Source organism: Kogia breviceps, chromosome 15 (genome assembly GCF_026419965.1).
Source record: "Kogia breviceps isolate mKogBre1 chromosome 15, mKogBre1 haplotype 1, whole genome shotgun sequence".
NCBI lineage: Eukaryota > Metazoa > Chordata > Mammalia > Artiodactyla > Physeteridae > Kogia > Kogia breviceps.
The window spans coordinates 73,970,263-73,994,656 of record NC_081324.1 but is presented as its reverse complement, the minus strand read 5'-3'; the positions used below and the strand labels follow the sequence as shown (position 1 = coordinate 73,994,656).

At 48.8% G+C, this 24,394-nt stretch overlaps 1 protein-coding gene across 6 annotated transcripts in view; it reads left to right on the top strand.

The window, feature by feature from the left end:
* The window catches only part of BICDL1 (BICD family like cargo adaptor 1), a 99,474-nt gene extending 75,484 nt beyond the window's left edge, over positions 1–23,990 (top strand). For 2 of the 6 annotated variants that reach the window (XM_059040540.2, XM_067015296.1), the window contains 6 exons: positions 4,978–5,157; positions 5,740–5,958; positions 7,067–7,210; positions 13,004–13,134; positions 19,273–19,393; positions 22,457–22,715. In XM_059040540.2, coding sequence (XP_058896523.1) covers positions 4,978–5,157; positions 5,740–5,958; positions 7,067–7,210; positions 13,004–13,134; positions 19,273–19,393; positions 22,457–22,618 — 957 coding nt within the window. In that variant the 3' untranslated portion in view covers positions 22,619–22,715. Of the gene's footprint in view, positions 1–4,977; positions 5,158–5,739; positions 5,959–7,066; positions 7,211–13,003; positions 13,135–19,272; positions 19,394–20,407; positions 20,517–22,456 lie in introns of all 6 variants that reach the window. The other 4 variants (XM_059040543.2, XM_067015297.1, XR_010836936.1 and 1 more) reach the window with 3 other exon arrangements.
* The last annotated feature ends 404 nt before the right edge of the window (positions 23,991–24,394 follow it).

Below are 24,394 nucleotides of genomic sequence, written 5' to 3'. Positions count from 1 at the left end.
GGCACAGGCTGACCCCTCTGTGAGCCTAATTAGCCTCTTTTTTCTTCCTAAAGGAAATTGCTTCATGGCTATATTTGTACTTATTTGGGAACTGCCACCAGGCTTCAGCTGAATCCCAAAGCTCACACTTGACAGGAAACAACCCCCTAAACAAAAAGATAATCACTCAGCCTCCCCAGAAATAGAGTGTAGCATCTGCTGCCGAGAAGGCTTTGCTGTGCTAGCCTAGGACCACTGGGGCCAGTGGCTAAGAATGCGCTTCTTCCCCTTGGGCATCCTCTGAGTGTGCCAGGGAGCGGAGTAGATTGCAACGGTGCCATTTGTGTGGAAGTGGTCAGCCAAGTATACTCGAGCGCCAGGTGTGTCCCCACCCAAAGACCAGGCCTCAGAAGGCCCCACTGGGCTCAGCAGTTGGCTGTTGAGGAAAGCCCTGGGTTGTGGGATAAGGAGACCTCTTAGGCTAAGGTCACTTGACACCATCAGTTAAACGGCCATCTGAGTAATTAACCTCTTTAAGGGCAAATTAATAGTTTTTCTCTCTCCATGCTTTTATACCTTCAGCTCAGAACTTTGTATAAAGTGGGGCCTCAGTAAATGTTGAATAGAAAATGATGCTGGCTAAAGCCTCACAGCAGTTTTCAAAATGGAAAGGAGTTTGCTCATATTTTAAGGTTGACGACGATAATAGCCATGAACATCTATATGCTGCTTTACAGAGAACAGAGTGTTTTTGCATATATTCTGAAACTGAGGCTTAGAAATATGAATCCTTTATCCTAAGAAGTCTAATAAGTCCTTGGTAGAATCCAGAAGAGGACCCTCCTACCTGCTTTACCTAGTGCTCAATGATAGCTTCCAGTGTATCACTTGCCTCTGCAAGTCAGTGTTTCACCAGCATTTATTACCTCATCAAGTACTCTCCTGAGGGTTGCTGAGGTAGAGTATGGAGAGGAGAAGGAAAAGAAGTACAGAAAAATGGGAAAATGGCCCTGCCTAAAACAAACTTTTAGTTCAGCATGAATTCACAAATGAAAAGTCCTTATTTCATATCAAGAATGGGAGACCTGGAGATGGGGAAGAGCCAGGACCAGTGTGGACCATGCAGTGCCTGGCTGGCACAGTGGACTGTATGTTCTCTAGCAGCCAGAGTCCCCAGTCACACCGTGTTCACAACCTCACCATCTGCACACTTGCTGTCTTCTGATTGGGCTTCTTCAAGAGTGAGAGCGTATCACTAGTGCAGGGCCTACATCAAGTCAGGGAGTTCCCACCTTGATTTGGAAAATCTGCATTTACGGGCTGAAGTCTCATCTTACCGAACTATTTGTAATTTTTTTCCTTCTATTCATATAAAACTCTCCTTAAGGTGTTGCTAATTAGTTCTATTGATGAAATGGCCTGTACTGATACAGAAATAGAAATTTCAGTTCACTCAGGGAGTAGGTGAATGGTCCTAAATCAGACTTGTAAAATGTAGAGCTAGTGGCCTTGGAATATATCTAATCCCATGATTTTAATCCTTTTCCTCAGACAAGGGATGAGAGGAAGGCTGAGCAGGCAGGGCAACAGGCCTGCCACAAGCAGAGTAGCCCCCTTTAATCTGGTTCCCTGTGTAACTAGGGTTCTACTGTCAAACACAGATTTTTAAACCACTGATCAAATCCAACTCTGATTTTTTTTTTCAGGCTGAGCAGGGATAAAAATTATTATTTATTGAGCATCCAATAAATTTAAAAATCAGGCACTTTGCTGAACTCTTAATACCCAGTAAAGGATTTGTCCCTCTGAGGGCAACTTAACTGCCCTATTTCATACCAAGCTGAGCATCTTATAAATGTGTGCAGGGGCCTTGTCCCAATCAGTGGGTGGCTTTCATCAGCAGAGAATACAGGCTCCGCTTACTGTAGGGACCCAGGAAGCAAATGACCTGGAGTCTAGACCTCGCTCTGACTCTGGGTGTGTACCATTAGGGAAATCACTTAACATCACACCATCTCAGTTCCCACAACGTAAAATGGGGAGAGTGCCCCCACTTCTGCCAGCTTTAAGGATATGAGTATTGTAAGCTTGAACTTAGTATACTCTCCAATCACAAGATGTTTGGTGTCTTCCTTGTTCATACATACAAATACATTTGGTTTCATCTGTGTTTTATAAAGGGTGATATTTCTTATGTTAGAGGGTTCTTATATTTAATAGACTCTTCCTTGCTTTGGTTTGGTTTTTCTGAGTTTGTCTATGGATCAATTATTGACCAGAGAGGGCAGACCTGTCCTGGTCTTTGTTCTTTTGCTGTTATAATTAATTAAGCACCTTTGAGTGTGCATGAGTAATTGAACTAATGCTGTCCAGTGACTAAGAACTTGTACTCGTCTGTGCTGAACTTCTCCTGCTGAGATGTATGTGGAGTTGTCTAGAAAATAATTGCAAAGCATTTTGTCAATTTAGTAAATGCCGTTTGTAAGTGTGCCACATGCTTCCTAGGCATATCTTTAAAAAAATCCAAAACCTAATTTCTTCTTTCTGAGTTTCCTCAAAACCAAGGCTGGAGGAGTTCCCACTGGACCAGCAGGTATTGCTGATCCACTGGAACCATGCAGAGCAGGCTTGCCAATTCCTTTTTCATTCTCCGAGCAGCCAGGCTCCAAACTCTTCTTAGTTAAGGCACATCCAGACCACTGGTTCCATTAGCAAAAGTTCTCTGATACTGGACCAGCAGAAGGGAGGCTCTCAGGGCACCAGAAGGATTGGCTGCAGGCTCTGCAAGGCAGCTTGCCCCATTCATGAGAACCACAGAGCTCTGAGTTGCCCACTACCCCTTCGTCTCTGCATCTCTGCAGGAGCCATAAGCCCACCTGGATGACAGTCTGGAAAATACAATACAGTGTTCACTCTTTTTAATGAACAAGGATGACCCAGAAATGCTATTTTATAAAAGGATAAAATAATTAAATTTAAATCCCCAGAAGTTCTTCTCCCATCCTCACCCCCAAAAATATATTTTAAAAGGAGGGTGGGCAGTCCACAAATACAAGAGTAGGAAACATTGTTCCTGTGCACGTGTAGTATATGGACATGTGCATAGCAGTTAGCAGACAGATTGACTCTGCAGTTAGGGTCTGTTGTGCTAAAAGTAAGTGTAGTGATGGAGTATATTAGTAAGAGTATGGCATTTAGCAGCCACAATAGAGTCTCCCCTTACATTCAGCAGTAACAACCTCACCAGGTAGCAGTGCCCTGTTTGGACTCCACAGGGAAGGAGCCACAGAGAATGTAGGGAAGGGTGAAGTAGTGGCAACGAAAGAGAGAGAAGGAGCCCTGGCCCGTAGGTCATGATGCCTGCATTGCTGTCCCCTCTCTACCACTGGTGTCGCTCTCCTCCTCTGAGCTTCTCGTGCTAGGTAAGGCCCCTCCCAGGCCTAGGGCCTTATCTGTAAACCATGAGGTATGACACAAAGTAGGGAGAGACTGCTTTTCCCATGGGTTTGGGAACTCTTGGTATTACTGCCCAGATGTTATTCGAGATCCCACCCCTAGCTCCTTTCCAAACAACCTTTTCCTCTTAATTTTTTCATTAAAGTACAACATGCATATAGTAAAGCATACAGATCATAAGTGGATAGCCTGTTGAAGTTTTATATATACCTGTGTGAACACCACCCACGTCAAGACATAGCCCATTATCAGCACCCACAAGTCTTCCTCCTGCCCCCTCCCAGTCAATACGCTGCTACTTCCTCAAAAGCAAACTTCTGACTATCATCTCTTTTATCTCAGTGAAGTTCTGGAACTTTTTATAAATAGAATCATACATTATATTGTTTTGTGTCTGGTTTTTGCTGAACATCATGTCTAAGAAATTCATCCATGTTGTAGCAGTATGTTCTTTTTTTCACTGCTGTGTAGTATTCCAGCATGTGAATATATCCATTCTATCTTTATTGGTGTTTAGATTGTTTCCCATCTGTGGATTTTATGAATAATGCTGCTGTGAACATCCTGTTTGTCTTTCATCTACATTTTCAGTCATTTATTACTGGGTCTGCACCTAAGAGTGGAACAGCTGGATCATAGGATAGAACAGCTGGATCATAGAATAGTAGGACAGATCTGTATTTCACTCATTAGAAACTGCCAAACAGTTTTCCACAGTGGTGGTTCATCTTCCATTTCCACCAGAAATGAGAGTCCCAGTTATTTTGCATCCTCATCAGAACTTGATATTATTATTCTGTTACTATTACTTATTTTAGCCATTCTGGTGAGAGTCTAATGGTGCCTTACTTTGTATGCCTGTATGTTTGCATGTTCAACATTTTATTCTGGAGAATTTCAGATGAACTCAAAAACAGAATAATACTGTGACGTCCCATGTAACCCATTGTCCAGCTCTACAAACCGTCCATTCCTGGCCAGTCCCGCCCTATCTTCATTACATCCATTTGCTCCCCTCTCATATTATTTTGAAGTAAATCCCAGAATTTTTATAATTTCATCTGTAAATAAAGAATACCTCTAAATAAGAACATAAAAAAATATAACCACAGGACTAGTACACCTAGAAACTTCAGCAATATTTCCTTTAATATCATCAAATATCTAGTCAGTGTTCAAATTTTCTTATAAATGTCATTGTTTTTCACATTTTTCATTTGAATCAAGATACAAATTAAAATATGCCTGCATGTGGCAGTTGGCTGATATGTTTCTTAAGTCTCTTTTAATCATAGGTTCCCTCTTTATCTTTCTTTTTTTTCTTGAAATTTATTTGTTGAAGAAACTGAGCTATTTGTCCTATAGAATTTCCCAAATCTGGATTTTGCTGACTGCATCCCCTGAACGTAGTCTAGCCAGTTCTTCCCTCCTCTGTATTTTTCTGTAAACTGGTAGCGGGATCTAAAAGCATGATTGGGTTCAGGGTCAGTTTTTCTGTTTGGGTTCAGCCCACCTCACCACCGTTTGCTGTCTCTCTGAAAGCTGCATCAGAGCCAGCTGGAGCTCCAGGAGGTACGGCTCTCCTACCGACAGCTGCAGGTGAAGGTGGAGGAGCTCACTGAGGAGAGGAGTCTGCAGAGCTCTGCAGCCACCAGCACGTCCCTCCTGTCTGAAATAGAGCAGAGCATGGAGGCCGAGGAGCTGGAGCAGGAGAGAGAGCAGGTGCTGGCATCGCCACCGCTGTGGCACGTGAGGTTGCCCAGGGATCCTGGGGCAGATCCTGGCCTTTGAGAGCCCATCAGCCATCCCTGTCACCCCGTGCCTGCTGTTTAGCTTCAGCCTGGCAGGGGCTGCACTTGTGCAAGCCCCTAGGCCTGCTGGCTGGAGCTGTCATGAAGCAGTGCCTCTTAGGAAATACTTGTTGACTAATATCAGCCTCATACCTCTTGTATTGACAGGGTTTTAGAACATTTGTGATCCATCCAATTAACTTCTTTTCATACTACTCATAACCACTCATTCCCCCAATCATGCACTGACTTCCACCAAAGTAACTGATTATATAAAAATGTGCTTTATGTGTAAATGGGAGGGGCTTGAGGACAGGGAAAATAAGAATTGGGACTCTGTATAGATGTACTGGGCCCAGAATAAGTATCAGTATTTCTTGGGACAGGTGATTAAAAAAAAAAAAAAAAAAAAACTATCCCTATAACTCGTATCTTGGATTCATACACTAGAAGAAGATGGCTGGTGGCAGTCTTCTCTAGAATCCATAATCAGGAATAATTCTTTGTGGGGCAGCTGAGACTGCAGCTCTGGGAAGCCTACTGCCAGGTTCGCTATCTCTGCTCACACCTTCGAGGAAATGACAGCGCTGACTCGGCCGTCTCCACGGACTCCTCAATGGACGAGTCTTCAGAAACGTCGTCTGCCAAGGATGTACCAGCAGGCAGCTTGCGCACTGCTCTCAGCGAGCTCAAGAGACTGATACAGAGCATTGTGGATGGCATGGAGCCCACGGTAAGAGGCCAAGCTGAGAGCTCCTTGCTCCACAGAACCTGGCCGGTGGGAGGTTGAAAGCAAATGCGGAGGGTGAGGTTAACCCTAGAACTGGAACCTTATAACGTCTGCAAGAATCTCTTCTGAGCCCTCATCTGAGAGCACTGAACACTGGGGAGCAGGCAGAGGGCCCGATGCCGGGGATGAAAGACTCCCTTCCTGCAGGCATGGGATGCAGAGGAGCCCTCCCTCCATGTGGTTACATGCAGGCCACAGGGACCTCGAGTGCAAGGGCTTTCCTGGGAGGCTCTGACTGTAGAAATTTGCATCCTGGTAAAAACTGCAAGTTACTTTTCTGTAGCCCCTTGGTCCTGGTGGTGGAGATAGCTGTGAACAGGCAAACTTAAAAGATCTGAAGCTTCTCTGCTTGAAGGCTAGAAGTGAGCACAGAAAGTTGGGACGATCAACAACAAGGGCCTTTTAGAATTCCAGACATGGCTCCTCTTGTGGAGGAGAGGAACATTCCCACAGGCTTCCCAGGCACACGGGCATTTCTTCCAGCTTCATGTCAGATTTCTGCCAGACTTACTCTCCATTCACCACCCCAGCTCTCTGGTTGTTGTTTTTCTTCAGGTTTCCTCCTCCTACAGAATGGTTGCATCTCTCTACCCATATGAGGTGAAGTAAGGTGAAAGGGTGGTTGTCCTTACCTGAACATGCTGTGTTGATTTGTGGAACATACTGTAGTGTGGAGGCCGGGTCAATGTGGGAAAGGGAGCTGTCAGAGTGAGGTGTGCTGTTGGCTTCACACAATTTCCCTTCCCCAAAACCTGAAACAAAATAAATGTCTAGTTATTGTTTGCACGTTGAAATTGAGCAAGAGAATGTCTCTCCTCTAACCCTCTATTTCTTCCCTCTTCTGCCTCTCTTTTTTCCTCTCTCCCCCTCTCCTCCTCATCCCCCCACTATCTTGTGTTTCCCCAAACCAAACCATCTCTCTGCTCCCCTCCCCATTGCTCCCCTTTTCCTCTTTCTCTCTCCCTTCTGCATCTCTTCCACTAACCATCTCTCCACTCCCTCCACTCTCACCACCTCTCTGGTTGGCCGGCTCTCTCTCTTTTGCTGTCAGAGCTCCCGGAGAATTGATGATGACTCCTTAGAAGAACAGATAAGGCAGACCAGTGAGGATTCAAGAGCCCTAAGGGAACTCATGGAGGGAGAGAGGGGTAAACTGAGGCAAAGCCTAGAAGAGCTGCAGCGGCTCCACAGTCAGGTGAGCACCCCCATCCTCAGCCCAGCGCAGGATGTGCATGTGTCCCCAGCTCCCTCAGGACCCCTGTGAGTTTCCCTCTCCCACATCTCTTTGAGAAGCAGTTCTCCTCTGACAGATCCTCAGGGGTGGTGACCTAAAGTTGAGATGAACTGGGTGTCTTCAAGAAAAGAAGCCTGGGACTTCCCTGGTGGTCCAATGGTTAAGACTCCGCACTCCCATTGCAGGGGGCCCAGGTTCAATCCCTGGTCAGGGATCTAAGATCACACATGCTGCATGGCCACGAAGAAGACAGTCTTCTGGTTTAGGCCAAAGTGAAATTGTCAGGGATAAGAATAGCTTGACCCTCCATTTCCTCCAGCGACACACTGCCCTCTACAGAGCCCAAATAATTGGGTGGATTCTGACAGTTTAAAGTGCCATAGCTCCCAGGACGCTTATGGATGGTTTTCCAGCAGCTTCTGAGCAGGGAAGTTTGCAAACCGAGGAAACCGAAGTTTGCAAACCGATCTTTACAGGCCTGTTCTCCCTTTGTAAGTGCCGTCACCTCTGCCAGCCTGTTTTTCAGCTTTAGAGGCACTTAGTGCTGCTCTCAGTGTTCCTCTCCTGTTTGATCATGATCTCATCTCTTAAGAACAGTGGAGAAGGACATCTATATTCTGATCTGAAAAGTTTTAAAGGGCTTAGGCGCAGCCCCACCCAAAAAGGAGCTTCTAAAATCTATCCTAGGAGATAAATAAACGCTCTTCCCTTTGACTGGGGTCACGTTTGGAGGTTCTGTCCCACTTGTGGGGGACACCAGACAGGTACCATTTTAAACCCTGCCCCCTTCTTTCCTTGTCCAAAGCTAGTCATCTCTTCTGCTACAGGAAGAGGTTGCTGAGAGATGGAATTTAAGCCTGGCTTTCACTTCAGTCATTATTTCTTAAATTTAAAGGACCTTAACAGAAATAAACTGCCTTTTTGGGGTTGTACCTATTAGACTTTCTAGTATTCTTCTCTTGGAAGATATTGCACCCCCAGCCATTACTGCTCTCTTCTTCTTGTGAGTGACCAGATAAGGAGGACAGGAAGATGCTCCTGAAAGCTGTTATTTTGTTCCTGGCCAACCCCTGGGAAGTAGGGTTGGGCAGCCAAAGACATTCTTGTGCCTAAAACCTAAGACCCTCAGGTGGTCGTTCGTTTGTCTGGGGTGGGGTGGGGGAGTGTCAGACCTTCCAAACTCGAAGAATAAAATGCAAGAGACAGCAGATATAAAAGTTCTTTGGATTAATAAAAGTCGCTTTGTTGCTTCTCTGAATGAGAAAACTAGAAACCCGAGAGGGCATTATTTGGTTCAGAAACATTAGCAAGGTGGAGGTTGCTGGGAGTCTGCTATGGAACTATTTAGGAGGCCATCTCTACCAGGGAATTTTCCTTAAAAGTTCAACTGATAACTGGTTTAGGTCAATTCCTGTGGATTCCCTTTCAAAAAAACCTCATCAAGCAGATGGTTACACTTGGTCCCAAATAGGATATAGAATTGGGCCTCTGCCAGGCGTCATCTCTTCCTTAGTCAAAGCTGCAAACCTCTCAGCCAAGCCGTCCCTTGGGAGTAACATTGACCTCCCAGGGCAGTGGATGGGATGCGGGCTGAGTTGCCAGGACAGTGGAAATGGCAGCCATCATAGCGGGCAGAGGTGCCTAGTGCACTTAGCTCAGCGCATGCCTGTGCTACCCTAGACCCCGAGAGGCGCAGGGTGGATGTGACAAGGCCCCTGCACTCCAGGGCCTCTCGCTATCATGAGGGGAGTCAGGGCAATTTTGTACCCTTTGGGGAGCAGGGCCCAGACAAGGTGGTGTGTGACCGAGGTTCCAGCAAACGGATCCTAGATCATGGTCTGACCTTGCCCATGATCCAGCCTCCACTCCCGCTGCTTTCTTTTCTCTCCTGGAAACTAGGCCAGAGGTAAAAGGAATGGAGCCTGGAAGGTGAAGTGCCTATAGTACCCCACCCCCTCAGAGGCCTACCCAAATTTTAAAATAAAAGAGAGCCCAGGTTTAATTTAATTGATAATTACTTGTTTGAGGCAGAAACCCATAGCCAGACCTGAAGACTTGCCCCCTGCCCTTGTGATGGCTGTGGAGAGCTCCCTGCCCACCCACTCAGCCTTTTCTCCCCTGTCCCTGCAGCTCTCCAGTGAGCGCTGCCTGTGGGGTCTGAAGCTGCTGCCAGGAGCCAGGGAGGACCTGCAAAGCAATATGAAAAGTAGATATTCTTGGCTCCTCGCCAATTCCCAGGCCAATAAGCCAGGTCATGGGAGGCACAGTAAGAAACACAGTCCCCAACCCAGTCATTTGGCTCCTTTATGCTTGACCGAAGCACATGCCAGTTACTGCAGGGACATGAAAACTCTGGGGAGTGTGTGCTGGGAGCAGTTGAGGCCCTTACTAATGAGATCTCAGTGACCCTCCTCTAAAATCTCAGCAGATTCTCTCTCCTCCATCCTCCTAGCCGCTGTCCCATTTCAGAACTTCATTCTTTCACACCCTGCCTTTGGTCCTCGCTTCCCAGCTGATTGCCTTCCCCCAGCCCAGTCACCCTCCATATGATATGGATCCATCTTTCTGAAGCACAACTTGAACATGGGACACCACTTGCACGTTCTAGATTGACTTCCCATCATTGAGTAATGGGAAGCCTCCAGCCCTCTTGGCACCACAGTCTGGCTGCATCCAGCCATCCAGCCTCCATTCCTGTTGTTTCCATCTCACCTCCTTAGCTTTAGCAGAATTGAATGTAGGCTACAAACGGGCGTGGCACAGGTTGCCCTTGTGTTCCCACATCTGGGTCTTTTCTCCCGCTCTCTCTGCCTGGAAGACTCTCGCCCATCACCTGCACATACAGCCCTACTCATCCTTCAAGTTCCTGATCAGGTTTCACTTCCTCCTCAAAACTCTTTTGCTCCCCTTCCTCAGGGAGCCCCCTGGCCCTGCTTTGTCATGGTTACCGTCACTCCCATCTTACCCTCCCAGTCCAGCCTTAGACCCCCTGCAAGAACAAGCTCAAGGTCTGATGTACTTTTGTTTTCTCCTAAAGCGTATAGTGCAGCACCTTTCTTAGAGCAGGCATGCAAATGATTGTCAGCCCTGGATATATGACTTCAGGATGTTTCCTTTGATGCAATTCAATCTTGAGGACACCCACCTTAATGGGGAAAAGTGGATTTAGGGGTGGCTGTAATGTAAGTCAGCTGATAAACAAGTCCAGTGGGTCCTCATGACAGCTGTCAGCTGGAAGGTCTATATGGGGGGAGGAGGGGGAGGCACTTACACCCTGAGCGGGGCCCTTGATGTTATTTATTTTGTTTGATCTTCACAACAACTTGATGGTGGGGAATAGTTCTTTTTATTCCTGCTTTTTATGGAACTTATGTGCAGCTCAGGATAAGTTCTTTGTCACTCCTAAGCTGGCAGTCTCTACCTTGATCAGTTTTTCCAGGCCAAAGCAAAAAGTTCTTGTGGAGTTTTGTCTGGAGCATATTAAATGTTGGCATTTCCTGCCTAGCATGTAGTTTTATCTGTCACTCACTCAGCTGGCAGAACACCTGGCTGGCCCACAGCTGGCCTGAGGCCACATCAGGGTTCATTTGGTCTGAGGAGGGCTGGCTGTTTCTGCCAGGTGCTTTCTGGGTCTTGATTTCTGGCCTACCAGGCTGTGGAACCTGCTAAGAATAGGGTGAGGCTGGGCTTCTTGCCTGTTGCCTCATCTGCCTCAAGGGTCATTGCACCTGCATGCCCTGGCCTGTGCAGTTGCCCAGCCCGTTCTTCCCTAAGGCTTCCCACCCTGCTCACTGGAGCTGTCCCTACCATGAAAGCACAGAGCACCAGGTCCTGACATTCCCTGCCATGCACCTGAGAGTACAAAATCCATTGCCCATAGCAACAACAAATTGTCCTGTATCCCTCTTCATTATTGGGTGTCCTCTGATTTGCTCCTCAGTGGCTGCTACCCCAGGAGCTGGCAACTGTGTTGCCTCAGCTTGGGGGGTCCAAAGTACTTCCAGGGAAACTTGCTCATCAGCCTTAGTCCTGGGGCCTTTGCTCAGCTTCATTGTTTAAAGATGATTAGACCTAGGCCTTGAAGAGCAGAGGAGTGTACAGAAGGTGATGTCTGTCCTCTTGTGGGAGGGACAGACCTGTATGGATGGATCTTCCCTTGGAAAGATGTAAAAGTATGTGTGTTATATATATATATATATATATATATATATATATATATATATATATTTTTTTTTTTTTTTTTTTTTTTTTTTTTTTTGTGGTATGTGGGCCTTTCACTGTTGTGACCTCTCCCATTGCGGAGCACAGGCTCTGGACGCGCAGGCTCAGCGGCCATGGCTCACAGGCCCAGCCGCTCCGCGGCATGTGGGATCTTCCCGGACTGGGGCACGAACCCGTGTCCCCTGCATTGGCAGGCGGACTCTTAACCACTGCGCCACCAGGGAAGCCCGATGTGTAATATTTAATAAGAGGGCAGGGTCAGGCATCCTGACTCTAGTCTGATCCTATCAACTGAGAAGAAGGGCTCCCCGCCTTCCATTCATTCAACAAATATTTATTGAAAGCTCTACCAGGCAGGGTTTCTGGTTGCAGACAACTGAAACTCACTCTGCTTAACTTAAGCAGAAAGAGAATATATTGGAATTAAATCTGAAATCTTACAGAATCAACAGGAAGGCTGGAGAACTGAGCTCCAAAACAGGAAGCCATGGGGAGTGGGGCAGCAAATCCATTTGTTGTCCATGTACTAATTTCCCACTGGCCGATGGCTTTGCTGTACCCTCAAGAGCTGCAGCCCCAGGTCGGGGGCCCAGGTACCTAGGAAAGGATGTCTTTTCTTTTGGCTTCCTTAGTGGGAGGGCATGCTCTGTCTCCTACCAAGGTCCATGCAGCCAGGAATGCCCCAGATAGGAAGGGATTTTGGATGCTGACTAGCCCAAAAATGACAACTGTCTACTGCACAAGCATTTGGGATTAAGCATTGTATGCACTCAGGCTCTGAGACAAACATATAGATAGGACACACTTCTCGCCATGGCAGAGCTCAAGGTATTCAAGGTGTTACTCTGTACAGTTGGTGGGTTAAGCTGTGGTCACTGAGGGAGCCCCTAGGAGGGGCACCTCACCACCAAAGGTTGACTGCCAGTGAATGGGCTCTGGTGCCATTCATTGAGGCATGGACGACAGAAAAGGTAACAGGCTTGAAGTGAAAGGTGATGACATCATGTTTCTGTCTAAATTCCATGTAGCTTTGACCTGGGGAGCTGAAGGAAGAAGGTGAAAGAGCCAGGCTGTGTCAAGTGCTGTCACAGAAATGGGAGCCAGCTTCCAGGCTTTGGGACCAGCCAGGGCTCTGTGAAACACAGGGCAATGTTCCATGTTGAGTGGAAGATGGCTAGAAACAAAACTTGAGTCCCTACCCCCAAAAATGTGTTTCAGTGCCCTGATACATGTGTGGCCTTCACTCATTAGGTCCCTGAGAGTGCCTTGAAATGAAGGAGGTGCTGTGCTCTGTACAACAGGGATCTGGCCCCAGGGCTGCAGTCCAGGGCTGAGCTCTTCCCTGGCCACTGAGCTCCAGCCTAGCATGAGGCCTCCTCTCTCCTGGAGCAGGGGGCAGCAGGAAGTCACCAGCCTGCCCTGCACATAGGCCCTGAGCCTGCCTGGGCCTTGTTCTTTCCTCCCTCTTGGAGGGAAGCACCCCAGGCCGGCAGCAGTGGTATCATCACGTTTATCCCCTTCGTCTCTCGTTAGGTGACACTGCTGAGTGTGGAGATGACTGCTTTGAAGGAGGAGAGAGACCGACTCAGAATGACATCTGAGGACAAGGAACCAAAGGAGCAGCTTCAGAAGGCCATCAGGGACCGGGATGAGGCCATCGCAAAGTGAGTGGGCACCACTTGTTTAACTGAAAGTAACATGAGTATGTGCTCAATTTTAAAAGTTAAATCATACAGAAAAATACAAAACTGAAAGTGAGAGTTTCCCTGCTACCCACCCTCACTCCCAGTCCCATTCTTCTTCACAGACAGACACTACTGTTAAAAGTCAGGTATGCATTTTTTGCAGCTTTTTTCCCTATGCATATACAGGTGTACAATATAGTTTTTGCAGATTTCTTTAAAAACATCAGTGAGATGTTGCTCCACATGTCTTGTTTTTTTGTTTCCACTTATATCTTAGAGAGCTTTCCAATATCATTATATACCTCAACTTTTTAATTTTTAGGTTAGTTTTTTGGTTGTTTTTGTTTTATCATTATACACATCTTCAAGCATACACAGAAGTGAAAAACATAAGGTGAATTCCGACGTATGTACCTCTGAGTTTCAACACTAACCAACATATGGCCAAGTGTTGTTTCATCTATGGCCACCCACTTCTTCCACCTCCCCTCTGGACCACGTTAAGGCAGATCACAAGACATCGTGTCATCTCATCCATAAACACTTTCACATAAATCTCTATCAGAAAAAGACTCTTTTTGTAAAACACACACCAGAATTATCACATGTAAAAAAGCTTAAAACAGTTTCTTAATATCATCTAGTATCCAGTGTTCAAATTTCCCCAGTTGTCCCATAAATGTCTTTTTTAAAAAATATTTATTTATTTGGCTGTGCTAGGTCTTAGTTGTGGCACTAGGAATCTTCATTGCCATGTGTGGGATCTTCAGTTGCAGCATGTGGGATCTTTAGTTGTGGCATGTGGGATCTTTAGTTGCAGCATGTGGGATCTAGTTCCCTGACCAGGGGTCGAATCCAGGCCCCCTGCATTGGGAGCATGGAATCTTAGCCACTGGACCACCAGGGAAGTCCCATAGATGTCTTTTTATAATTGATAAGTATCAGACTCCAAAATCCACGTATCTGTTTACTTGTTATGTCCCAAAAGTCTGTAACACTTCCCCTTCCATCTTTTTATTTTTCCAATTTGCATTTATTGAAGAACCTGGATCTTTTTTTTTTAAACAATATTTATTGCTCAATATTTGCCCCAGTGATTTGAGATGCTTCTTCTTTTTTTTCAAATTTATTTATTTATTTATGACTGTGTTGGGTCTTCGTTTCTGTGCGAGGGCTTTCTCTAGTTGTGGCAAGCGGGGGCCATTCTTCATCACGGTGCGCGGGCCTCTCACTATTGCGGCCTCTCTTGTTGCGGAGCACAGGCTCCAGACGCGCAGGCTCAGTAATTGTGGCTCACAGGCCCAGTTGCTCCGCGGCATGTGGGATCTTCCCAGACCAGGGCTCGAACCCGTGTCCGCTGCACTGGCAGGCAGATTCTCAACCACTGCGCCACCAGGGAAGCCCAAGAAACTGGATCTTTTATCTCATAGTTTTTCTGCATTCTAAGTTCGATTGCATCCCCAGAGTGTCATTTAACATTTTTCTGTCCTTTATATTTGTAGTAAACTGGGTCATTTTTTTTAACATTGTAATTTCACTGTTTCTTTTTGTTTTTAATTATTTATTTTTGGCTGCGGTGGGTCTTCATTGTTGCGTGCGGGCTTTCTCTAGTTGCGGCGAGCGGGGGCTGCTCTTTGTTGCAGTGCACGGGCTTCTCATTGCAGTGGCTTCTCTTGTTGCAGAGCACGGGCTCTAGGTGCGTGGGCTTCCATAGTTGTGGCACGCGGGCTCAGTAGTTGTGTCTCTCGAGCTCTAGAGCGCAGACTCAGTAGTTGTAGCACACGGACTTAGTTGCTCTACAGCATGTGGAATCTTCCCAGACCAGGGCTCGAACCCATGTCCCCTGCATTGGCAGGCGGATTCTTAACCACTGCACCACCAGGGAAGTCCCTGGGTCATTTTTAAATAATGTTTTGGGCTTTCTCTGGCAGAGAAGAAATACATAAATGCATTCTTTTACATTCAAAATATGTGGCGGTACATAGGCAAAAAACATTTACATATTCCCCATTCCCCTGAAAATTATTTATCACACACTCAATCTGCTATATATGCTGAGTGTGAGGAGATAAAAGGTACTAAAAATGCGCCTGCTTTGGGGGCTTTACAACACATTAACAACAACATTTGTGCATCACTTTACTACTTACAAAACACTTCATCCTTTCATCATCCCAGCCACAGCAAGAAGTAAAACTTTTTAATCCCAATTTTACAGATGAGGAATTTCCCCAGGATCACAGCCAGTGCTGATCACTGGCCTCCACCTCAGGTCTCTGACTCCTGTTCCACATCCTTTCCCCTTACCTCAAGGCTGCTTGTCAGAAAGCTAAAATGAGGTTATTTAAAACAATTTGTAAGTAGATACTTTTTGCCTTTTTAAAAAGTAATATGACACATTTTAATTTCTGACTTTAAAATTCACACCTTCCCACTTTTCACTTCCATATACAATTGTCCCCTCCCCTCCCTTCTGTTCTCTTCAATCATTTCCATCATCTCCGTTTCATAGTTTTACCTTTGGGTCCCCTTGTCTATCTGGTCAGAATCTCATATCAGGTTGTCTTTCAATTTCCAGTTCATTTTGGAATTATCCTTAGTGAGGCTCACAAACCTGTGTTATCTTTGCCATTCCTGGTGGATTTAGTTACTGAATACTTGAATAGCAGTGTGATATTTTGGAGTGAGACCGTACTTTTATGAATAACAAACGGTGAGATAGTGCCAAACAGGGAATAAAATGGTAAAATTAGGGTAACTAATTGTAGAAGCCCAATGGGAATAAGAAGCAGAATGAGAAGTAGAGTCTAGTTGGTCACCTTCTCTCAGCTAGACAAGCGGAGGAGAGCTGACCATCAAGCTCTGACCATACTCTGTCATCAGCATGGGAGGTGGGAGATACAACCAGAGAAAGTTCCAGGATGCAGGAGAGCAGAAAAAACAGTTGTCCAGTCCCCTCCCTTAAAATAAGTGCCCCTAGGTCTGACACCTGGGTGACAGAGGAAATCACCAATCTCCGTGAAATCTTGAAATGCATGTCCTTTCCTGCTGCCGAAGGAGGCCCAGTTAACCTCCTGGGGTCTGACTGAGCAGATTTGCACACTATCCTCCCTGAGTAGGGAGAATTCTGGAGTGAAGCCCCTGTACTTCCTGGACCCTGTAAAACAGGGCTGGCCCTTAGGGAGGGTGTTAGATCACTCCAGGATAGTTCTTCTTCTGTCCCTTAGAAATGAAATTCTGGGTATACAAAAATTCAGATAAGAGACCTAAGGAATCATTCAGTGTGGGGGAATCACACATTTGTATAGGACCATAAGAATTTTACAAGATCCTTTCATATACATCATCTCTGATCCTGGCTGCACTTTAGCATCAACTGGGGAAGTCTCCACCTGCCAGAGCCCTCTCCAGAACAATTCAATCTGAATCTCTTGAGTTGGGGGCAACTTCTTAAAAGCTTCCCCTTAAGCCCACCCCATTATTCTAATGTGCAGACAGGGGTGAGAACCCCGCAAGAAAAATAACTTCCCTCTCTTCACTGGACAGCAACAACCTTAAGGTGTTCCTTATCCTATACAATAGGTGAGCTTCAGCTAAGTTAAGTAACAATTTTATCTCCTTGCAGGTGAAAGGTCCTCAGTGAAAAAAATCCGGGGCTAGCAGTCTGCCTTACAAAAACAAAAAGGAGTCAGTAGCTAGTGGTTTCATTTAAATAAGGAATTCTTCTAGCCCTTTGAAATATTCCTTTTTAAAACTGATTAGGGACTTCCCTCGTAGTCCAGTGGGTAAGACTCCGTGCTCCCAATGCAGGGGGCCCGGGTTGGATCCCTGGTCGTGGGAACTAGATCCTGCATGCATGCTGCAACTAAGAGCCTGCATGACACAACTGGGACCCGGTGCAGGCAAAATAAATAAATAAAATAAAGTATTTAAAAGAAAAAAAAGACACATTTTTTAAAAAAAGTAGGAAATGCCTCTGAAAAATATTTTTTTAAAAAACTGATTAATGTATTGATCAGGGACTTCTGCAGCATTGTTTTCCTTGTCTGGGGTTTCCCATGAACGAGAAGCACCAAGATTCCCTAGTGAGCAAACGTTCCAGAGGGTGCAGTCCAAGGCTGTGACACCTAGGTCCGCAAGGTGGGCCCAGCTCGGGGGCCTTTCAGAAAGGAAGTTAGGCATCCCTCTATGCCTGGCGGGCCTCAGCTGCTGCTGGACCTCTGCCCCTCCGCCAGCAGCATTACTCAGCACATTCTGGGGTCTTCAGGCCGTTCGTGGCGACACCTGCCGGGAGACGCCTGTAAGCTCAAGAGGCTGCCCTGCCGCGGGGCGCTAGGGGTTTGCGTTGACGTTCCAGGACCGCGGGGTTGGCCAGCCGGGCGTCCATGACAACCCGCGCCTTGCAAGGATTTCCGCAATTTGCGGCCAGCCAATGGCAGCGTGACGGGAGCAGCGTGCGGCATTTGAGATGCCGGAGCTGATTGGACAGGCTCGGCTCCTGTCCCCGCAGCTGCAGTGTGGGTGGGCGGTCCTGGTGTGAGAGGTGTGGAGCGGCTTCTCTAGGAAGGGTGGGCGGGGAGCCGTTCTGGGAGCTTGGAGTGTCGGGGGAAGTGACCGATTGCTCGGTGGACTTGAGGCCAGAGAGGAAGTGCTGGTCCCGCGGTGGCCCGAGCGGTTTACCCCAACTGCTCTGCGTTCCAGCCGCGCTTAGCTTTGATGTGAGCTGGGCAGCTTCTGTGGGTCCTCTCAAGGCCATGCACGTTGCTCGCTGGCCCTGTGCGACGAGGAGTTTTGTTAGTTTTGCCCTTTTGAGTGTGAAAGGTAACAGTTGGTGGGCTTCACTGGTGGCACAGTGGTTAAGAATCCGCCTGCCAATGCAGGGGCCACGGGTTCAGGCCCTGGTCTGGGAAGATCCCACATGGTGGAGCAACTAAGCCCATGGGCCACAACTACTGAGCCTGCGCTCTAGAGCCTGCGAGCCACAACTACTGAGCCCGTTCACCTAGAGCCGGTGCTCTGCAACAAGAGAAGCCACCGCAATGCAAAGCCCGCGCTCCACAGCAAAGAGTAGCCCCCACTCGCCGCAACTAGAGAAAGCCTGTGCACAGCAACAAAGACCCAATGCAGCCAAATAAAGAAATAAATTTTTTTTTTTAAAAAAAAGGTAACGGTTGATGAAGATAAGGGCTAAATAATGCTCATTTTGGCAGCTGGGCAACCAGTGCCACCTAACAGAAGCTGCCCAGATTGTCTCTTGCACTTTTTATTCCCATTCCCTGGCTCCCCAAAAATTGTCCTTTGTGTTGAACAATCATGATTTAGGAATGTTGGGGAAGGTGAACAAAATAATATGTAAAACATATCAAAATGTGAAAATACAAAATGCAAAAGTGTGGGAGCAATTACCCATCAATGATCCTCATCCAGAGATAACCAAGTAGACATTTTTGTGTGTGACCTTCAAATACACACAGGCAATATTTCTTTTACAAAGCTTGTATTATATGTGACTTTGTTTCTTGGTTTTTTTCTCTGTTCAGCATACATCAGGAGTATTGCCCCACTGTCAGTAAATATTCAGTGTCATGGTTGTTACTGGTGATTGTGTTCCATCATGTAATTTACCCTAACTGTTGGCTACAACGATTAGCTAAGGTGTGATGAGCACTGCTGTGTGGCTGCCTTTGCACACACCCTTAAAGGGGGGATTGCTGGTGAAAAGGAGAGCACTAGGAGGTTAAGTCCAACTTCCAAGGGGACTGGCCTTTGGGGGGAAAAATTAGCAGTTCATTAGTGCCGTGAGGCCTTTGATCTCTGGGTTCCAGTCCTGATTTAAGTGTCATTCTTTTTTAATCACTTCTTGTTTGAGATGGGATGACAAATTATTCCTTCACCTACAGGTTGGTTATGAAAATTGAGAAAAGGTATATGAAAGCATATTGCAAAACTTTCCAACCCTCCCCAAGTAATATCATAGTTACTGTTACAGTTACTGTTTGTTTTGAGTTTGGGGTCAGAGGCTGTTTCCTCATCCTGAGGACTCCAGGTGCCCCAGGCAAAGAACCTGATGCCTCTGGCACAAGGTGTCCACGCTCACCCTGGCTTGTCTGTTTTCAGGAAGAACGCTGTGGAGCTGGAACTCGCCAAGTGCAAGATGGACATGATGTCTCTGAACAGCCAGCTACTGGATGCCATTCAGCAGAAACTGAACCTCTCGCAGCAGCTTGAGGCTTGGCAGGTAAGGGAGAGTCTCTGAACCCAGGTTGAGTGTAAGAATGAGAGCTTGGGGCTTCCCTGGTGGCGCAGTGGTTGAGAGTCCGGGAAGATCCCACATGCCGTGGAGCGTCTGGGCCCGTGAGCCATGGCCGCTGAGCCTGCGCGTCTGGAGCCTGTGCGCCGCTATGGGAGAGGCCACAGCAGTGAGAGGCCCGCGTACTGCAAAAAATAAAAAGGAAAATGAGAGCTTGTTACTGGAGGGTCCCATGCGTGTGGGGTGAGCAGTAATCCCAGTCTTCACCTGATGAAATTCAGGGCTCGCGGTCCCCCAGTCCCTGGTGAAGAATGCCTAAAGGAAGATGCTCTCGAGAGCAAGGAACCCCAGCCTGTGCCAACCTCTAGGCTTGGAACAGGGGCCTCCTTCAGCTAGTCGTCCTGGCTTTGTTTAAATTAGCCAGAAAGAAACGGCCGTTAACGTGGAGGGCCCAGGAAGCCCTGTATGACTGACTGAAAATTCACAACTGGATGTTTGTAGTTCAGCCATCCTTGGGTTGCCAGCAGTTGATGCTCTTCCCTTTCTCAAAGGCCAGCTTCCTTTTTTCCAAAGAGCACTGTCTTGGCACAGGTCTGGGGAAAATGAGTCAGTGTGTCTGTCTCTAGGACCACAGTTGTCAGAGTCCAGTCAGCCTACCCCGTCCCAGGCCCAACGTGGCTGCCCACTGGGCCAGGGCCATACTTGCTTTTTGTTAATGAGGTTAGGGTAGTACAATTTCAAAATGTGGGTGTAACCATTCTTGTTTCTCCCCAAGAAATCCTAACCAGATAGATGAAAAGTCCCCTGCAGCTTTCCCAGGCAAGCCCCACATGGAGGGCCGGTTAGAAGTGACTGTTCCTCCAGGGCCCTGCCGGGCTGGCCGCAGGAGCACCGGCTTCCCCGCTAGAGAGCTGCTCCCTGGCTCCCTGCCTCCTGCCCCAAAGCCAGCTGCTGTTTCCTGGCTCACCGCCCCTGTTCTTCTCTCTTTTCTCTTGGCTACAGTTTGCTTCCTCAGGGCTTTTTACTATCTGGCTCCTTTGGTTTCTGATCTAGTGGCCTTTCTCAGTTCCCGTATCAACAGCTTTAGTTGTACGCCCCTCCTGCCTTTGAGGTGAGATCGAGCCCTCATCCCCATCCTCCTCCCTGCCACCATCGCAGTCCTGCCCCCGCCGCCTCCCCTGTGGTCCACTGTGTTGTGTGTTGGCGCCGGCGTCATCTCCGTACAGCGTGCCATGCCATCGATCGAGCCCCGGCCTCCCTCCTCCTTCCACTGTCACATCGGTGAGCGCGGCAGCAGGTGGCCCAGTACTGACAGGCTGACCCGTCTGACCCTGGTTTCTTGGTTCCACCTCCTCATAAATGGGTTGTTTTATAGAAGTAACGGCCGGCATGGAATTATGAGCAGCTCATGCATGTGTGTGTATGAAGTTTTGAACTGATATATTTCACGGAATTATCTTGATAAATCGTAAAGTATTAAAAAAAAATGCAGTTTGCAATGTACCAGAAAAAACACTTAACAACATAGATTTTTATGGAGCACTTCCTAAGTACAGGGCACTGTGCTGAGGATTTGACACGGGGACCTTCAAAGTAGGGACTATATCTCATTTTTGTGAGGAGGAGGAGGAGAGGTGTAGGTAGGAAGTTGAATATGAAGAAGGGAGGGGAGGAAGGCAGGAGAGCAGGACAGGGGTCCACACCCGCCGCCACCTGGTGACATGGTCAGGAAAGTCCCTTTGTTTCACACTGAAACTTGCAAAGACATTTGAGTGACTGGTGAGAGCTTAGGTGAGTGTGTAGGAGTGGTGGACAAGCTGGACAAGCTGGTCAAGCTGGGAGAGGGGCCCAGCCAGCCCACTTCCTGTGCTCACCAAGTGAGCAGCTACTCTGGGCTGCTGAGGTCATCTGCTCCAACCTCAGGAAATGGCCAGCCCGAAAGCAGGCCTCACAGTCCTGTGCACGAACAGACACGAGCAGCTGATTCACTCCAGCATTCAGCCCAAGGCTCGGTCTTTTCACCAGGACATCCCAGAGCCCATCGGGTTTAGGGTGAAGGAATCAGGCAGATGCTTGTGTTTCCGGCTGATGTTACTAGACAGGGCTGCTTTTGATTCTAAACCAATAGTTTTCATAGTGTGTTAGTGGCGGAACACCTTTATCAAATGGAATCTTGCACAGACTCAGAATCTAGCCAGTAGAATGGAGAGTGGAGCTGCTCAGTCCGTTAGCCACTCCGTGGCGTAAAAGCTGATGTTCTGTAAGGCGAAGTCAGGGAGAAGGGGGAGTTTTCTTTAACGCACCGGAGGGGAAAGGTGCTACCCCATTGAGGAAGCCAAGGAAGTGGGCGTTAAGTTGGAGCAAGACAAGCCCTGAAGATGGTGATGCCCCCTGGCCTCTGCCAGTGGGGGCCGAGCACATGGTTGGTGGTCAGCAAGGACGGCACCAGGGAGCCTGTGACCTCGCACCTGGGCCTGCCAGGGGTGCATGGGCATCAGCAGTTCAGGCTGGTAGTAATTTGAAGGGGATGAAGGGGAAGGAAAAGCCCCCTGAGGCCAGGATGTTAGGCTGGAGAGCTGGCAAGCTGAGGCCACCCCAAGGCTTGGTGGGGGGTGGGTACCAAGTGAGAGGTGCCCACCCAGACCCAAGGGGACACAGGAAGCAGGACAGAGAGGGCCGGTCACAGGCAAGGCTGAGCACTGGTGTGGGCTGGCAGGCTGGGTGGAGAGGCAGACAGGCAAGTATCAGCTGTGGCCATCCTCTGGACCCCTTGAGACACACCTGGTCTGCAGGGTCAGCCAAGGGAGTAGTACTAGTGAGAAGCCAGCCCAAGCCCTGAGGAGACTGGAGGTGCCGCGTGGCTACTGTTGTGTCCCTGCACCGCGTCCACACTTGCTGCTTGCTTGGTCTCGTCGGGGCAGCCGTGGCTGCAGCCGCTCACTCATCTCATCCCTCATCCTCATCTCTCGTGCTTCCTACATTTGCCACCTCCCCGCCCACCCCCAGCGCCGGGTCAGAGCTGCTCAGCCCCCTGCGCTCTGCCCTCTGCAGGATGACATGCACAGGGTCATTGACCGACAGCTGATGGACACGCACCTGAAGGAACAGAGCCGGCCTGCTGCTGCCCTCTCCAGGGCCCACGGCTCAGGGCGTGGCGATGAGCCCAGCACCGCTGAAGGCAAACGGCTCTTCTCATTCTTCAGGAAAATTTAAACTGGGAGGAGTCAGGCCAGCAAGGATGGGCGCACTGGAGGCGACTGAAAAGGGGGCATGGGCCGGGGCCCAGCGCACCATGTGTGCACGCCAGACCCCACCCCCGGGCCAGGCTCAGCAGCCGCACTGCCCACCCGCACAGGGGCCAAGTCGTCCGGGAGGGCCCGCTCGGCCTCTGAAGGCTGCTCTCAACAGAGGCACAGGCAGGAGCCTTGTCTCCACTGCCTGGCCACACCCAGCCTGGGCTTCCCTGGGATCTGCTGCTGTTGAGCAGGGCTCAGGCTGCCTCCAGAGTGGCCCCTTGGTTGGGCTCTGCTGCTCAGACCTGATGGATCACAGCCCACCCTGCCTACCCATCAATGACTCCCGTGCCCAACCCCAAGCACCGCTGCCCTTCTGCTTTGGAATACGGGGATCAGAAGAAATGGAGGCCCTTTCTGCATGCCTCAGGAGGCCCTGGCTGCCCCTAGCTGGTCTGAGCCACAGGTGCCTAGTCCTGCAGGGCACCAGGCCCCAGCCTGAACCCCACCCTTCAGCAACCCCTGGCCCAGGGAGGAGGCGGCCCCTCACCCGCGTGCATGCACCTCTGCTGGAGCACCTACGGGCCAGGAGCCCCAGCCTGCGGGGCCTGACAGCTGGGGCTGTTCTTGCACTCGGCCACAGCGGGCCCTGCCGGGGCTTGGCTGAGGCCACACCGAGCCTAAGAGGAAGAAGGGCCTGCCCCAGCCCCGCCACTGCTGCCCTCCCTCCCCCACCCCCTCCAGTGCAGGCCTTCCTCCTCAGCGGGGCCCTCTGCAGGCTTAGCCCTCAGCCCTCTTCCCTTCCTGGTGCCAGGGCTGAGAGGGGTCTGCTCCTCCCACAGGCCCCTGGCACCCCTTACCTATACAAGTTCTTGGCTCGGCCAAGCAAGTCCAGGCCACAGAATGGCTCCGGAGGGATCTGTGGTCAGCCACTCCACCTCAAGGGCAGTGTTGGCACCACGGGGTGGACACCTCCAGATGCTGCCCACCAGGCCCACAGAAGGACCAGCCTGGCAACCCGACTCCTAATCCTTCCTCAGCGACCACTTCACCTTCTCTGCTGAGGCCTCGACTCAGAGGCACCTGGACTGAGCCAGCCTGCAAGCCGCTTTACAGAGGCTCGTCTCCCTCCCTCACACGGGAAAAGCACAGCAGGGATGAGTGGAAAGAATGTACCTATAGATATGTACATACCACAGTGCTGTAATTTTGTATGTAGCAATCATGTAAATACATGTACGGATTTTATAATATACATATTATATATGAATCTATAAAGGCATATTTTTAGAAAAACAGCACACCACTGCTTCTTTTGAAAATAGTCTCAAGAATAAAATGAATTTCTACAGAGCTTCCCGCCTCAGTCACTGGGTACCTGGAGGGGGTGTTGGGGCAGAATGCAGCTTTACGTTTTCAAACCGCTGGCTGGCTGGCTGGCTGGCTGACTGGCTGTGAAAAAGCAGTGATAGTGAGTCACCCATGCACCTGGGAGGTCATCTCATACATTGGTGCAAAATCAGTGGATTCAGCCAGGAAAAGGCACCTCGCCCAGGGAGTGGAGGCAGCCCATCAGTGACGGCTGTTTTGTGAGCAGTGACCCAAGGCACCGTGTCTACACCCACCCTGGCCCCAGGCTCCCTGCCAGCACCGCAGCTGCCCAGCTACAGGCAGGCCCTGCCAGCACCGCTTACCAAGACATGAGCAGGTCCAACAGCTTGGCAGAAACTCTGAGGCAGAAAGAAATCAATGTAGG